General features: G+C 44.6%; 1 protein-coding gene and 1 long non-coding RNA gene across 2 annotated transcripts; both read right to left on the minus strand.

Moving 5' to 3' along the window:
• Positions 1-496: 496 nt before the first annotated feature.
• Positions 497-6,147, minus strand: LOC148057381 (uncharacterized). The gene is made up of 3 exons (XR_015699637.1): positions 6,119-6,147; positions 4,097-4,152; positions 497-2,857 (listed from the first exon to the last, which is right to left on the minus strand). It is a non-coding gene; the product is annotated as an uncharacterized LOC148057381 (long non-coding RNA).
• A 280-nt stretch (positions 6,148-6,427) lies between these two features.
• On the minus strand, positions 6,428-11,612 carry LOC148057382 (uncharacterized). The gene has a single exon (XM_087736258.1). It carries the CDS (start codon positions 11,598-11,600, stop codon positions 9,723-9,725), a length of 1,878 nt encoding a protein of 625 aa, XP_087592384.1. The 5' UTR covers positions 11,601-11,612; the 3' UTR covers positions 6,428-9,722.
• Positions 11,613-13,792: the final 2,180 nt, after the last annotated feature.

Consider the following 13,792-nt stretch of genomic DNA (forward strand, 5'->3'; position numbering starts at 1 on the left):
CAATGTAAGGGCCACACCAGGTCACTGCACTAGCATGTTCACAGCTAGAAGGATGCTTCAGTCAAGCACAAGCCCAAATGACTAAAGGGAAAAATCTAAACTGATAGTTCTAAAGGTCATGAGAAATAAATTCAGGTTGGGAAGGAAAGTAATCAAAAAGGCTCAGTACGGAAACGTTGTCATTCCTCAGCTTAATGAGTCCTTTACAAGAGTAAATAAGGGGAGAAGGATGAAAGTAATTGCTAGTTATGTGTTGAGCTAGCTGTGTTTTTGGTGCCTCCTAGGATGGCAGTTGGTAGAATGGCTAGCTGTGATTTGGAGGAAGTTGTTATCGGCAATTTTCATTTTGAGTAATCCTTCCCTGGCTTCAGCTACAGAACATGGTCTCCTTGGGGATGTATAACATCAGCCTAAATAATTTTGCTGTAGCTGAAAAGAGGAACAGTGCCTTTTTTTCCTCCCCTTGCCCCCCCCCCCCTTTTTCTTTTTGCTTGGATATTCATGTGCCTTAAAAAGGGTAGAAAATACAAAATAGATTGGAAATAACCCCATGTGAACCTCATTGAGATAAGTAGCAGTGCCTTGTTATATTTCTTGAGTTTAGCCCTGTTCTCTTTAGAAAACAGAGATTGCCTGTCCCTACATATAAATAAATACCCTCTGGCCCTTCTCATTTGGTTTGATATTACGCTGTTCTTACTCTGTCAGACAGTCTGTTCAAGACTGCAAATAAAATGAGCCAAGAAAACCACGAACTATTTCAGCTTCCTGAGAAAAATGGAGATATCAAACAGTGAGGTGCATAGGTATTTCTTTTTTCCTCATGCTTCCATTGACAGATAAAATTTATTTAGTTTAGCTATTTTGATTTATTCAGAGGAATGGCTAATGTGGAAAGCAACTACTGAAAAATGCCTGACAACATTGAAGTGCTTGGTTAGAGGTAAATCTTCAGCTGGTATAAGCTGGCAAAGCATTAACAAGATAATGGAGCAAGACCAGCTTTTGTCAGTGGAAAGGCCATCATTTCTACAGATAGGAAAGCTTTAAAGTCAGTTGTCTCAGGTTTTCCGGCCTGAAGGTGGTACCACCTCTCTATACTACCTCTCTGTACTACTTTGTACTACACGGTGTGGGTTAATGATTTCAGAGGGCTGCAGCTTCATCTGCAGAGAGTACAGAAAAGTTGCTGTACTGGATTTGCGTGGCAAGGTTTTGGTAGCAGGGGAGTTACAAGGGTGGCTTCTGTGAGAAGCTGCTAGAAGATTCCCCTATGTCCAATACAGCCAATGCCAGCTGGCTCCAACACAGACCCACCACTGGCCAAGGCTGAGCCCATCAGTGACAGTGGTAGTGCCTCTGCAATAACATAGTTAAGAAGGGGAGGGAAAAAAACCTGAGCAAAACTGTAGCTGGAGAGAGGAGTGAGAATATGTGAGAGGAAAGACTTTGCAGACACCAAGGTCAGTGAAGAAGGAGGGGGAAGAGGTGCTCCGGGTGCTGGAGCAGAGATTCCCCCTGCAGCCCCTGGTGAAGACCATGGTCAGGCAGGCTGTTCCCCTGCAGCCCATGGAGGTTAACGGTGGAGCAGATCTCCACCTGCAGCCCATGGAGGACCCCACACTGGATCAGGTGGATGCCCAAAGGAGGCTGTGACCCCGTGGGAAGCATGCGCTGGAGCAGGCTCCTAGCAGGACCTGTGGACCTATGAAGACAGAGGAGCCTACACTAGAGCAGGTTTGTTGGCAGGGCTTGTGACACCACGGGGACCCCACGTTGGAGCAGTCTCTTCCTGAAGGACTACACCCCGTGGAAGGCTCCCACGCTGGAGCAGCTCGTGAAGAACTGTAGCCTGTGGAAAGGACCCACATTGGAGAAGTTTGTGGAGGACTGTCTCCCATGGGAGGGACCCAATGCTGGGGCAGGGGAAGAGTGTGAGGAGTCCTCTCCCTGAGGAGGAAGGAGCAGCAGAGACAACGTGTGATGAACTGACCACAACCCCCATTCCCCGTCCACCTGTGCCACTGGAGGGGAGGAGGTAGAGAAAATTGGGAGTGAAGTTGAGCCCAGGAAGAAGGGAGGGGTGGGATCAAGGTGCTTTAAGATTTAGCTTTTATTTCTCATTATTCTACTCTAATTTGATTGGTAATAAGTTAATTAATTTTCCCCAAGTCGAGTCTGTTTTGCCCATGATGGTAATTGGTGAGTGATCTCTGCCTGTCCTTACCTCAACCCACCAGCCTTTCATTATGCTTTCTCTCCCCTGTCCAGCTGAGGAGGGGAGCGATAGAGTGGCTTTGGTGGGCACTTGGTGTCCAGCCAGGGTCAACCCACCACAGGTGCCTGGAAGCAACTGCAAGTCCCTGATGAACTGTTTTGAGTGGACACTGTATTAGCTTTCCAATCTAAGGGACAAAAATGACAATTTAAATAACGAAAAGTGCTTACAATGAGGCGCATATCTGCCCTGTTTCTGCATTAAACTCTGGTGGAGAGCAATATAGTATTTCTTCTGCATTAATTACAAGTTGCACCATCTTCTTTCTAAGCAGGTACACACAGATGAACCCTCTCCAATGGCATCATAAATTTTTTGACATGTAACAATGACCTTTAAAAGTGAAAAATGAGAAACCTGACAAGCCCTGCAAGCTGCACACCATTTACACAAGAACTCAGTAGAATTTACTCTACCCGTGCCATCTGCTTATACTAGTATCTAGAGGGCTGCATTCATCGGAGAAAGGGCAAAGTTGACAGAAAGTGGTTTTCTTCATTTCAGAAGAAAATTCATAGCTGGGACTTCTTCAATCTTGTGTCACACACCTTCTCTTCTTGGATAAGGTCAGAATGAGACCTAATGGAGAAAAAGATGTGACATTTCATGAGATTCCAATACTTGAAAAGTCCCTCTCCATGTCAATTTAGAATGAAAATTCAAACACTACTCTGAAGCCTGATTTCTGAAATAGTTCAGTGCAAGCTCATCAAAAGAAATTTAGTTGACAATGCTTTTACTTATTGTCCTGAATTTCACAAAGAATACAAAAAACAGATGGTTGATTACCACAACATAAACATTGCCATAACAAAGTCCAAATGGACAAGGGGCAAAACAACATTTTGGGGCATTACCAATACAGACATTTTGATTGTGTTGTAACGAAATGTCAGAATGGTTTCATAATTCCCCATCATTAATGGACAAAATTGGTATGTTCTTCCCAAATGGATCTGTTTCCTGAAACACACTCTCCAGCAGAAACCTGCACCCTCAGAAGTGTTTCTAACCCAAACCTCCCATGGGATATCTGCAGTGTACAGCACAGCGGTAGGCAGGCACAACTCGTGGTGCTTCAGAAGCATGTAAGAATTATGGCCATGAAAGCAGAGTGTACTCTAACTGGGTTAGTTAGCTCAAAGGCAGGGTTAGTTAATCCAGGTAAAGCACCAGACTAGCCCATTGGCTTGTTGGCCATGTGTCAGACAGCTAAACCAGCTTATGCAGCACAGGTGTGGATCTGTAGTAGGTCATTCCCCTGCACCACTCAGATCTGCACAGCGTGCTCTCTTTCCTGGCACTTGTTTATTCTGGCACCCATCTGATTACCCTGCACAAAGGAGCTTCCTCACCTCAGCTGTATTATTATCCCTAGTGCATTAATTTCCTTCCTTCACTTCCTTGCTTGAGTTTTTGGTCTGTTTCTTGCTTTCATTTTCACAGAGACAGCACAACCTTTTTATTTAGATCCCTCCAAAGACTCACTGTTTTCCATGACTGCAATGATCACAAACCATGCCTGAGTATCAACATGCTTTCTTTCCATGCCACTTCTGAGAGTGGGATTAAGAAATTGGAAAACAGAAAAGGAAAAATAAAGCTACAGAAACCTCTGTATTAATTCCTTCCTCAAGCTTTCCCACGGCATCTTATTTTATCTGTGTGGTTTTTTGTGATTAATTCTCCCCATGGCAAGGAATGTCTTTACTTTAGTTGAATGCAGTCCTGAATATCTCACCCAAGCTTAACAATATATAATAGTAAGCCTGTAAACAGAGACAGCAGGAATTTTGAAATATCAGCAAGCTCACTGACTCCCAGGATTTTGTTGTTGTCCTCAGACATGCGAAGACTGGAATGACTTTTTCAAACTAAAAAAAGAGAAAAAGGTTACAATCAGGGTTTGCTGCTTTAGTTATTTGTCACTCCAATACATCACGTGTCATTACCTGTAAAAAACAATTTTAAAGACAATGAGGAAAGATGAAAGATATAACTTTGGTAGGCCAATATCAACTAAATTTAAGCAGAAAAGATCTGAAACTTTTTGTCCAACAAGTTCCTAGAGGACATCAGTGCAATTTCCTAATACAAATGCCAGCAGAGCCAGCAGTATCAAGGCTGTACTTGACCTGCTGCTCACAGACAAGGACTAACTGATGGCAAATGTGGCTATAGACAACAGTTGGGGTTGCAGTGACCATGAAATTATTGACTTCAGGATCTAGAGGATGCCTGGGAAGGGGAGCTGCAGAGTTAGGAGTCTGAACTTGCAAACTTTGAATTCATTAGAGAATTTCTAAGCAGAATTCACTGGAAAGTCACCATGAAGGAGACAGGTGCCTTGGAGAGTTGGGCTGATTTTATAAAGACAACTTACTGCGAGTTCAGGAAAAAAACTATCCTGTTGGACAGAAATACTAGGACTTTCAGTGAAAGGTCCACCTGTCTGAGTACAAGTGTACTCAGTGAATTAAGATACAAAAGAAGAGCATATAAGAAGTGGAAATGAGGACAAGCAACAAAGGAGGATGTAAAAGCATTGTTCCAGCACTTAAGGACAACATCAGAAAGGCCAGTGCTCAGATGAAGCTAAAAATAGGTAGGGACATATTGAGTAACAGGAAGAGATTCCCTGGGAGTGCTCGGAACAAAAGTTTGAAGAAGATATTGGTCCATTGACAAATGGGAAAAAGCAACCTCATGATGGCTGATACAGAAATGACTAAAACATTTAATGCCTTGTTTGCCTCAGTGTTCACAGCCAAAACCTGCTCCCAAACATCTCATATACTGATCCAGTCTCAGAAACAGAGGGGCAGCCATTAGTGGAGGGCAACACGGTTAGTGATGGTGTAAGGAAGTTGGTCGTATTCAAATCCATGGGGCCAAGTGGGATCCAACCAAGGGTGCTGAAAGAGATGACTGGTACACTGTCTACCATCTCTGAAAAAAATGGCTATTGGGTGAGGTCTCTGATGGTTGGGAAAAAGGTAACAATATGCCCATCTTTAAGAAAAATGAGAATGCAGAAAACTCTAGACTGATCAGCCTTACCCCCAGCCCTGCAAACACAGAGAGGACAAAAAGGTAATCAGAAACGATCAGGGTGGATTTACCAAAGGCAAATCATGGTTGGTCAGCCTGATTGCCTTCTACAATGAAATGCCTCGCTCTGTGGGCAAGGGGATAGTGGTGCATGTCATATGGCTCAACTTTCATAATGCTTTTGACATTGTCTCTGACAGCCTCCTGAGCAGGAAACCAAGTAATCTTGGGCTGGACAGACTGCTAGATGGGCTGCAAATTTGGTCAGACCATCAAGTACAAAGAGGGCAACATCCATTTTGTGGCTGGGGACAAGCAATCTACTTCAGACATCAAAACTGGGGCCATGGTTGTTCAATACATTTGTTGATGATGTATATGATGAGACAGAAAGGAGGTCCCAGAAAATGCCATCCTTAATGAGAGGAAGTGGCTGACACCCCAAAGCACAGAGCTTCAGTCCAGAAGGACCTTGCAAGACAACAGAACCTCACAAAACTGTGCTGTCATTTTCTGATTAGACTCTATCGTGGTTTAGCCCCAGCCAGCAACAAAGCACCACACAGCTGCTCGCTCACTCCCCCTCTGCTGCCCCGGTGGGATGGGGGAGAGAATTGGTAGGGTAAAAGTGAGAAAACTTGTGGGTTGAGATAAGAACAGTTTAATAATTGAAGTAAAATAAAATACAATAGTAGTAATAGTAGTAGTAGTAGTAATAATAATGATAATAAAATAATATTAATACAATAATAATATACAAAGCAAGTGATACACGATACAAGTGCTCACCACCCGCTGACCGATGCCCAGCCTGTCCCCGAGCAGCGATCGCTGCCCCCCGGCCAACTCCCCCCCAGTTTATATACTGAGCATGACATCATACAGTATGGAATAGCCCTTTGGCCAGTCTGGGTCAGCTGTCCTGGCTGTGCTCCCTCCCAGCTTCTTGTGCACCTGGCAGAGCATGGGAAGCTGAAAAGTCCTTGACTAGCTTATGCACTACTTAGCAACAACTAAAACAGTGTGTTATCAACATTATTCTCATACTAAATCCAAAACACAGCACTATACCCGCTACTAGGAAGAAAATTAACTCTATCCTAGCTGAAACCAGGACAGTATCCACTCCTTATTCTATACCATCTATGTCATGCCCAGGTCTTACACTTTCCAATACATTCCAATTAGTCACCACCACTTTTTCAGTCCTTTGATATATATATATATACACACAAACATAGATATCATTTCTTTAGTCTATGGGCTATCCCTCTAAAACATTTGTTGAGTTCATTTAGTCCACAACTTTGGGCTCCATCTGTCATAACAGTCTTTCAGGGCAGGAGAGATTGTGTGTGGTGGATTGTTGTATGCTGAAGCCACTTCTGGTTCTATCACCTCTGCACTCTGCTCAGTTTCCTCAAAGTTCATTCTTCATTAATCTGGGTGATTCTTACTGTATACTGTTGATATGGCATATAGCAACCATAAAGGTGATGACATACAGTATTATATAGCAATTAACATCATACAATTCAGTTCATTGGCTGTTTTCACCCAAAATCAAATCCCCTTGAGGTACACATCGGGCTTCCCCATCCTTCCGCATCACCCACCAAGTGCACCCAGGTCCTTGAGCAAAAGCAATCTCATGAATGGGTTTACATTTGCCTGAGGCAGGAATAAACCAGACTGTCTTCCCCAGCATATTTTTTATGCTGGGGAAGTCCCACTACAGGGACTTTATCCCTTTCTATAGTACGTAAAAATTTTGATTGGGCCGGACCCCTCAATTGGTAGATCCCCCAGAGCTGACTAACCAGGTGGCTTTTGCTAAATTTGTATACCAATGTTTGAATGTCCCACCACCCATTGCTATCAGTGTAGTCTTTTAATAGTCCATTGTCCAGGCTTGAACCGCTTGGCTTGCTTGATTGCAGTGCATGTTTCACATTCATGGATAACCTGTGCAATAGTGTCCATGGTCAAGTCCACCCCTCGATCACGAGCCCATCTATATGTTGCATCTCTTCCTTGATGGCCTGAGGTGTCATGGGCCCACCAAGCTAGAAATAATTCACGCTTATGCTGCCAGTCCAGATCCACCTGAGCCACTTCAATCTTAGCAGCCTGATCCACCTGCTGCTTGTTTTGCTGTTCTTCAGTGGTCTGACTCTGGGGTACGTGAGCATTTACGTGATGTACGTTTACAACTAGGTTCTCTACCCGGGCAGCAATATCTTGCCAGAATGTGGCAGCCCAGATGGGTTTGCCTCCACGCTGTCAGTTGCTCTGCTTCCATTGCTGCAACCACCCCCACAGGGCATTTGCCACCATCCATGAGTCAGTATAGAGAGAGAGCACTGGCCACTTTTTTTGTTCAGCAATATCTAAAGCCAGCTGGATGGCTTTCACCTCTGCAAACTGACTTGATTCACTTTCTCCTTCACCATTTCCTGTGACTTGTCGTACAGGACTCCATACAGCAGCTTTCCACCTCCAATGCTTCCCCACAAGACGACAGGACCCATCAGTGAACAGGGCACATTGCTTCTCATTTTCTGGTAGCTTATTATACAGTGGAGCCTCCTCAGCACATGTCACCTCGTCCTCTGGTGATATTACAAAATCCTTGCCTTGTGGCCAGTCCACGATCACTTCCAAGATTCCTGGGTGACTTGAGTTTCCTATTCAAGCCTGTTGTGTGATCAGTGCAACCCACTTACTCCACGTAGCATCAGTTGTGTGATGTGGTACAGGGGATCCTCCCTTTGAACGTCCAGCCCAGCACTGGCAGTCAGGGTGCCAGGAGGAGCTGTGCTTCAGTACCAACCACTTCTGAAGCTGCTTGAACCCCTTCATATGCTGCCAATATCTCTTTTTCAGTTGGAGTATAGCAGGCCTCAGATCCTCTGTATGCCTGACTCCAAAACCTAAGGGTCAGCCTTGAGTCTCCCCTGGTGCTTTCTGCCAGAGGCTCCAGCTGGGGCCGTTCTCCCTGGCTGTGGTGTAGAGCACATTTTTTACATCTTGTCCTGCCCAGACTGGCCCAAGGGCTACTGCAGGAACTATCGCCCTTTTAATTTGTTCAAGGGCTTGTTGTTGCTCAGGGCCCCATTTGAAATCTTTCTTCTTCTGGGTCACTTGGTAGAGAGGGCTTACGATCAGACCGTAATTTGGAATATGCATTCCCCAGAAACCCACAACACCCAAGAAAGCTTGTGTTTCCTTTTTGCTGGTTGGTGGAGATATGGCTGTTATTTTGTTGATTACATCCATTGAGATCTGACAACATCCATCTTGCCATTTTATTTTGAAAAACTGGATCACCTGTGCAGGTCCCGTGGCCTGACTTTGTTTTATGGCAAAGCCAGCCTCCAGAAGGATTCGGACTATTTTGTTCCCTTTCTCAAAAACCTCTTCTGCTGTATTGCCCCATACAATGATGTTGTCAGTGTATTGCAGGTGTTCTGGAGCCCCACCCTGTTGCAGTGCAGTCTGGATCAGGCCATGGCAAATGGTGGGGCTGTGTTTCTACCCCAGGGCAGTCAATTCCAGGTGTACTGGACACCCGTCCAAGCGAAAGCAAACTGTGGCCTGCACTCCGCTGCCAAAAGGATTGAGAAAAACACATTAGCAATATCAGTTGTGGCATACCACTTAGCTGCCTTTGACTCCAATTTGTATTGGAGTTCTAGTATGTCCCTCACAGCAGCGCTTAGTGGTGGCATGTCTTCCTTCAGGCCGTGATAGTCTACTGTTAGTCTCCACTCTCCATTAGACTTTTGCACTGGCCATATGGGACTGTTAAAGGGTGAGTGAGCCTTGCTGATCACTCCTTGGCTCTGCAGTCGATGATCTCCAGCTTATGGATGGGAATCAGGGAGTCTCGGTTGGTGCAATATTGCCACTGGTACACTGTTGTGGTGGCGATCGGCACCTGTTGTTCTTTGACCCTCAGCAACCCTAAAACAGAAGGGTCCTCTGAGAGATCAGGCAAGGTGGGCAGCTGTTTAATGTCCTCTGTCTACAAGGCAGCTATACCAAAAGCCCACCGCTACCCTTTTGGGTCTTTGAAACACCCTCTCCTGAGTCAGTCTGTGCCAGGGATGGACAAAGCCTCTGGGCCAGTCACAATGGGGTGCTTCTGCCACTCATTCCCAGTTAGACTCACTTCATCTTCCAATACAGTTAGCTGTTGGGATCCCCCTGTCACTCCAGAAATACAGATGGGTTCTGCCCCTGTATATTTTGATGGCATTAGGGTACACTGTGCACTGGTGTCTACTAAATCCTTATGCTCCTGTGGGTCTGATGTGCCAGGCCATCGAATCTACACAGTCCAGTAAACCCGGTTATCCCTTTCCTCCACCTGGCTGGAGGCAGGGCCCCTCTAGTCCTCGTCATAGTATTCACTACTCACTTCTTGTAAATGTGGATCAGAAGTCCCTTCATTAAGATCGAGAGTAAGATCAGCCCTTCTACTCTGTCTGGGGAGCTGCCCACTGGAGACTGGAGCAGCAATTTTCCTGGAAGAACCCCCGTTTGCAATTGGTTTTCCTTGCAACTCACGTACCCGTGCCTCTAGGGTTGAGGTAGATGCTCCATCCCATTTCCTCATGTCTTCTCCGTGGTCACACAGATAAAACCACAGGGTGGCTCGTGGTATGTATCCACTATACCCTCCCTCTTGAGCAGAGGAACGCTTGCTCCTAATGGCTGAGATACTGGTCTGTACAGGTGGGGAGTAGGACATATCCTCTTTGAGTTGCTGTAACTCCTGGGACAGGTTTTTCACAGCCGAGACAGAGGCCCGTAGGGAGGAAGAGAAACTTTCTTCGTATTGTTGGAGTTGGCCAACCAATTCATCCACCGTTGGTCCCTCTTCATCTTTCCAGGTCATTATTGCTAATGAGTTTGCATACGATGATGGTGCACTCCGTACAAACTTCCGCCACATGAGTCGTGTGCACTGGATTTCATCTGGATCTATGAATAACTGCTTGTTGTCCGAGTCACTATAAATCACCTCCAGTATGGCTAATTCCCTCAGGTACTGGATACCTCTCTCCATGGTGGTCCACTTGCCTGGGTGACGTATAACATCTTCCTTGAAGGGATACCTTTCCTTCATGCCTGACAGGAGTCGCCTCCAGAGGCTGAGGGCTTTTGCCCCTTTTCCAATTTCTTTGTCAATGCCCCCTTCCCTAGCAAGGGATCCCAGCTGCTTGGCTTCCCTACCCTCTAATTCCAGGCTATTGGCCCCCTTATCCCAGCATCGCAGCAGCCAGGTGACAATGTGCTCACCTGGACAACGACGGAACTCTTTTCGTATATCTCGCAGCTCACTCAGGGACAGTGATTGGGTGGTTACCATCTCATTTATGGGTTCTGCCTCTTCCTCCTTCTGTTCTCGTGATGGCCCTGGTTCATCATCAGCCCTTACTAAACAAGCTGATTTTCTTGTGTGTTTTTTATTCTGTATAGGAGTGACTGATACTGGCACAGGTTGGTTCTCTGGCGGAGCCACGGTACCTGTTGCAGGGGCTGGTATAGCCGCAACGCCTGTCGTGGCGGCAGGTGTAGCCACAGCACCTGTCATTTTGTTTTCAGATCCAGAGACCTTCTCTTCCCCTTGAGGGTTCTGAATAGTGTTGAACAGGGCTCGGTAGGCATGGGCCAGGCCCCAGCACATTGCAGTGATTTGTGTCTCCCTAGAATTGCCAGGGTGACAGCATACTTTTTCCAAATACTCTACTAATTTTTCAGGATTCTGCACTTGTTCAGGGGTGAAGTTCCAAAACACTGGAGGTGCCCACTGTTGTAGGCATTTGCCCATGCTATCCCACACACCCTGCCACTCATAACTATCCAGCCTTGGGGCAGGTCTCTGGATGATATTCTTAAACTGCTTATTAACCTTAGACAAAGCTGAAACAATATTCCCAAGAAATACCAATAGATATATCTTAACCACCAAAGGATGTTCAAGGTACTGAAAAGTTGTTGTAATGAAGGAGGAAACATCATAGAAGAAAGCAACAAACGTGTCATTCTGTATTTCCTCCGTAAAAAACATCTCAGAGGAAGAGGTAGAATTGCTAATTGTCTCCATGAGGTGGTACCCGGAGTACAGTAATGGCTTCAGTACAGAACCCAAATACCAGATAGCGCTCAAGGTCAGTGTTTTAATAACAAATCTCCCAGGCAAAACCTCACTAATCACTGCAGAGCACAGCAAACTGCAAAAAACAGCACCAATCTGTAACATGTACTGCAAAACCAAGAGCATGGTGCAGATCAGGTAGACTAATACCGAGAACAGATGAATCAATATTATGACCAGCAACTGTTAACAGATACAAATTCCTTAATACACTCTGGTTAATCTGTTATTATCTCAAACCCTTTGAGCCCCACACTGGGTGCCAAAAAGGACTGTTGTGATTTAGCCCCAGCCAGCAACAAAGCACCACACAGCTGCTCGCTCACTCCCCCTCTGCTGCCCCGGTGGGATGGGGGAGAGAATTGGTAGGGTAAAAGTGAGAAAACTTGTGGGTTGAGATAAGAACAGTTTAATAATTGAAGTAAAATAAAATACAATAGTAGTAATAGTAGTAGTAGTAATAATAATAATGATAATAAAATAATATTAATACAATAATAATATACAAAGCAAGTGATACACGATACAAGTGCTCACCACCCGCTGACCGATGCCCAGCCTGTCCCCGAGCAGCGATCGCTGCCCCCCGGCCAACTCCCCCCCAGTTTATATACTGAGCATGACATCATACGGTATGGAATAGCCCTTTGGCCAGTCTGGGTCAGCTGTCCTGGCTGTGCTCCCTCCCAGCTTCTTGTGCACCTGGCAGAGCATGGGAAGCTGAAAAGTCCTTGACTAGCTTATGCACTACGTAGCAACAACTAAAATATCAGTGTGTTATCAACATTATTCTCATACTAAATCCAAAACACAGCACTATACCCGCTACTGGGAAGAAAATTAACTCTATCCTAGCTGAAACCAGGACAGACTCATACATTGATTTTTGTAATGTTAGGAATCTGATTTATTTTGGTATTATTTGAATTCTGCTGGAATATTTTACCAGCTTTAATATAAGTGATCATGTCATTTACTGTTCTCTTTCCATTTTAGCTTGTAATTTGGCCTTATAAAAAATTTGTCACCTTTTAACCATTTTTTCACCAAAATTAGACAGTCCTTTCTGAGTTCTCATGTATCTGATTTTGCACCAAAATGTGTTTTGTGAGTTTTGTGGTTTAACCCCAGCCAGCACCTAAACAGCACACAGCTGCTTGCTCACTCCTCCCCGGTGGGATGGGGGAGAGAATTGGAACAGTAAAAGTGAGAAAACTCATGGGTTGAGATAAAGACAGTTTAGCAGGCAAAGCAAAAGCATAAAGTGCAAGTAAAGCAAAATAAGGAATTCATTCGCTGCTTCCCATCAGCAGGCAGGTGTTCAGCCATCTCCAGGAAAGCAGGACTCCATCACATGTAACGCTTACTTGGGAAGACAAATGTAATCACTTTGAACATCACCCCTTCCCTTCTTCTTCCCCCAGCTTTATATGCTGAGCGTGACTTCATATGGTATGGAATAGCCCTTTGGCCAGTTTGGATCGGCTGTCTTGGCTGTGCCAGCTTCTTGAGCACCTGGCAGAGCATGGGAAGCTGAAAAGTCCTTGACTAGTGTAAGCACTACTTAGCAACAACTAAAACATCAGTGTGTTATCAACATTATTCTCATATTAAATCCAAAACACAGCACTAGACCCACTAGTAGGAAGAAAATTAACTCTATCCCAGCCAAAACCAGGACAGTGAGTACATTTTTTCTTGTTTGTAGTACCATTGTGAAAAAAAAGCATTTTTAGATTCTATGCATCAAGCTTGCTCTTTTCAGAAACACCCAGTTTGGTCTGTCTTTTCATGTAGCTGTCTATTGCCACACATCTAATTGGCTTCCAGTTTGTCAAGGTGAACTTTTACAATGTCAAATTAATTTCTGAAAATGTATTATTTCCTTTAACGGTCTCTGCAGCCTGAAGAGACTGGAGTGAATTCTGTATCAGCTGCCAATGTTTTTCTGCGTAAAAGAAAAATTAACAAGTCCAATAGTTTGAATGGATTGGTTTCCTGACCACCTTAACTTGCTTGTGACTTGAAGCCAGCAAAGCATTTAAGCGTGTATATAAATTTAAATGTATAAGAAGACTCATTCAGTAAGAACTCTAATCACATACTTATATGTTTTGCCTTTATGCCTTTAATGCCTTTGAGTATACTCCGTGAGCAAAGAAACAAGTCTAGGACAAAAAGTAACCAAATATATAGGAGATAAAAACATTATCGAACAAACACTGTACAGAGATTTTAAGTGTTTTGTTATCAGCTGTAGACAGAGTTCCCTAATTTTCTTTCAGCACATCTCTATC

Source organism: Nipponia nippon, unplaced genomic scaffold (assembly GCF_047370975.1).
Source record: "Nipponia nippon isolate SJK-2023a ecotype South Korea unplaced genomic scaffold, ASM4737097v1 scaffold_1, whole genome shotgun sequence".
NCBI classification, from domain to species: domain Eukaryota; kingdom Metazoa; phylum Chordata; class Aves; order Pelecaniformes; family Threskiornithidae; genus Nipponia; species Nipponia nippon.

Coding starts and splice junctions, on each gene's coding strand:
- LOC148057382 (XM_087736258.1), bottom strand. CDS start 11,600: ATGTTACAGATTGGTGCTGTTTTTTGCAGTTTGCTGTGCTCTGCAGTG.